Source organism: Bactrocera neohumeralis, chromosome 3, assembly GCF_024586455.1.
Source record: "Bactrocera neohumeralis isolate Rockhampton chromosome 3, APGP_CSIRO_Bneo_wtdbg2-racon-allhic-juicebox.fasta_v2, whole genome shotgun sequence".
NCBI lineage: Eukaryota > Metazoa > Arthropoda > Insecta > Diptera > Tephritidae > Bactrocera > Bactrocera neohumeralis.
Genome location: NC_065920.1, coordinates 7,385,176 through 7,388,507, shown reverse-complemented (window position 1 = coordinate 7,388,507; position 3,332 = coordinate 7,385,176). Strand labels below are relative to the sequence as shown.

At 39.7% G+C, this 3,332-nt stretch overlaps 1 protein-coding gene across 1 annotated transcript; it reads right to left on the bottom strand.

Moving 5' to 3' along the window:
- Positions 1-2,252: 2,252 nt before the first annotated feature.
- On the bottom strand, positions 2,253-2,807 carry LOC126752845 (histone-lysine N-methyltransferase SETMAR-like). The gene has a single exon (XM_050463840.1). The coding sequence runs from the start codon at positions 2,805-2,807 to the stop codon at positions 2,253-2,255; it is 555 nt and encodes a 184-aa protein (XP_050319797.1).
- Between the last annotated feature and the right edge of the window lie 525 nt (positions 2,808-3,332).

The window sequence follows — 3,332 nt, the reverse complement described above, 5'->3', positions numbered from 1 at the left end:
AGGATTTCTTGACGATATCTCGGATGTTGCACAAATAAAACTTTTCGTACTGATGAACTTCAACAGAATCTCGGGATGGCGCAGAGAAGAGCCATTAAAGTGATGGCCCTCTAAAGGCATAGGTGCGTCGGTAGATAGCCACTCTACCCACCTACCTAGATACAATGGCTGATTCTCAAGATTGGGATCTTGGAGCAGCCATTGAAACCAGAAAAAAAAAATCTTATAGTTAGATCTTATGAGTCGACAAAGTGTCTTGAGATCAATATAAATCTGCTTCGGTTTATTATTTCTATATCCACCGGCTCACCGGAATGCCTAAAAGTGTGAACTCCCAGGTGTTCAAGCCTTGATCTCGCAAAGGCATGGGGAATCAAGAAGAAAGTGTTGAGTTGTTTTTCCATAATCTAATACTTCCAAACAGCTTTTCAACTAGTCCGGTAAGATTTTCAATTTCAATCCTAAGACGTGGAAATCCGAACCGAGTTAGAAATCCTACAAGTGGGGAAAGGCTAACCTCACTGAAGATAAAGAGCTCAGTATACAACTAGGGAAAGGCTAGCCTTACTTAAGATAATGAGCTCAGTATACATCTACTGTTCCATTTCAATGTTATTACAACATAAATTAGTTTTAATAGTTTTGTGGTTGACATATTTTGGATTCTGTTTATCATTACTTCTGTAATAATTTTAGTTGTGTCCTTTTTATTTCAACCCAAAAGTTCAAGAACCACTAGACAAAGCTATTATGTTCAACTACAGTTAACGTTTGCGGTGTCAATGTACCATTATTTCCAGAACACTTCCCATTGTAAATGCCACACTTAATTACACCTACTGACAAAAGCGAAGCGCCCATAGATCTTTAGGCTAGTGAATGCAACAGATTTGTGAACTGCAATAAATTCTGCAACAAATTGCATGTCAAACTGAGAGCGAAAACTGCCTGCAATTGCAAAATATACCCTACATAATATCTACAAGAGGCAATTACATATGCTCACACTTATATACATACATACTTGTATATATATGTCCATGTGTCGCACTGTCTGTCCATTATTACCATATTTCACTGACAATTTTCAATCTGTGCGCTTAATTTCACGAAAATTTATGCGAAAAATCACACGATGGATGAGTTGCGCGACGGATGGCACTCGTGTGTGGTTGGGCCGAGCGCCGCCCTGCTCCTGCTGACTGCTGACCAGATGCTGCGAGCCATTTGCACAGCAATGAAAACGAGAAAAAAAAATACAAAGTACAAAAACAATTGTGGCGCGTTTGACAAAAATTAATCTTTTTGTTGATGAAATGAATTTTCACAAAACGCGCTGTGAACGAGATATGAGTGAGTTGTGCATATTCAGAAATAAAAATGGCAAAGTTATAGTGACCGCCGCAGGAATGTGACAGCGAAAGCTTTATTAAGCATCTGTCGTAATTTATGTGACCGTCAAGTGGCCGAGTGTGTGGCGGTGAATGAGGTAAAAAACAGAAGCAAAAGCAATAACAAATTAGCAGTAGGGAGTGCTAAGTTCCAGCCAAACCTTATGTACTTTTCCGATTTGTAAATATTAAAGCATTTTCTGCAGAAGATTGCAGTACCATATTTTGGTTAACGACGAAAGTCGCTTTATGTACGATGAAATTAGTTTCCCTTCTTGTTTGCTGTTTGCTATAGCGGCTGAATTTTTCCGAGTTGACAGTCCTTGGCCGGATAAAAATCCGGGTCTGTTCCGGTTATGTTGACCAGACTACCGTGGAAACGACAGTTGGTTTTTCCTTCTCCTTGCTCCCTGTTATCACAGTATTTACTAATTCTAGCGAACTATCAATGGTTCTCGGTGGCTCCCTCTGATCCTTGCAGAAGTTTCTTATTTGTCCTCTAACTCTAACTAGTTCTTTACGACTTTCCTCGGCTCTAACTGATTATATTCGACTCTCCTTGGTCCCCACTGATTCTTATTAGATCTCTGCGTTTCTCAATATAGGCTCCCACCCAACTTTTGGTATGCTACTTGTCGACCTTCATTGGATTCCGTGGTTTCTTTTCGATTTTTCGCTTTGTTTCGCACGGTTCCCACCTTTCAGAACATTAAAGTCGCTATCGACAAATCGGAAGAAATGCTTTGAATTCGAACTGGGTTCAAAAACACTCCGATGCTTTTAAATAATAGCAAGTCAATTGAAAAGACCCCGGTCTACCATAGTAAAAAACATTTTTCTTTTTTGGCAAACTTCGTTTTTTTATTCAACAAAATTCCCTTCAAGGGAGATGCACTGACTATAACGACCCTCCAACTTCTCGATACCATTTTTATCGTACGATTCGTTCTTTGCTTCAAAATAGTTTTCAGTTTTTTCAGTCATGTGAGATCTGAGAACAAATACATAGTCGCTTGGGATCAAACCTGGAGAATACGGTGGGTATAGACCCGATTCGAAGCTCAATTCTTGAATTTTTGCTGTCGTTTTCACTGAATTGTAATACGGTGCATGGTCTTGGTGAAACAGCACTTTCTTTTTCTTCAAATGTGGCCGTTTTTCGACGATTTTGACCTTCAAATGGTCCGATAATTTAATAGTCGCTGCTGATAGTCTTTTCTTTTTCAAGGTATCCCAAAATACAAACGCCATAACTTTTCCAGACGACTGTTGAATTTTTCCACGTTTTGGAGCGGTTTCATCGTGTGCAGTCCACTCGGCTGACTGTCGATTGATCTTTGGTGTGAAATGATGGAGCCATGTGTCATCCATTGACACATAGCGGCGCAAAAACTCGGGTTTATTACGCTTGAACATCCCCAATCTCTGCTCCAAAGCATCAAATTGTCATTGCTTTTGGTCAGAAGTGAGCTCGCGCGACACCCACTTTGCACAGACCTCACTTTACGGTTATCCAAAATTATTTTGAGGACTTTTTTTTTGATGTTTTCGTCGGTAACAAACTGTTTTGGGTGTCCACTGAGGATATCCGGAAATCAATTGGTCGCGACAAGCTAAGCAGTGTGATATTATAACCATATCTCGATAAATTTTAGGTGTTACAAACAACTGTAAGTCAGGTTAACAAACTTATTATACTCTTTGTTGGACGTTGCTAGGGCGTACAAAAACCAATATGCGGTCAATAGCTGATGGAAATAAAAACAGGTTCCGTATAACCACAGACGGTACGGGGTGCCCATTGAGCGCTAAGGTGGCTAAGGTGCTTGAAATGTTTGAACGGAGGTGATTTGTCGGTGCAGAGGTCAGTCACCGACGTTGAAATTTTTTTTACCTATTTTTTGGAAAAATATTGCGATAATTTCAATTTATTGCCTTTAA

Bases quoted from the DNA above. Each gene is read 5' to 3' on its own strand.
- LOC126752845 (XM_050463840.1), bottom strand. From the start codon at position 2,807: ATGTTCAAGCGTAATAAACCCGAGTTTTTGCGCCGCTATGTGTCAATG.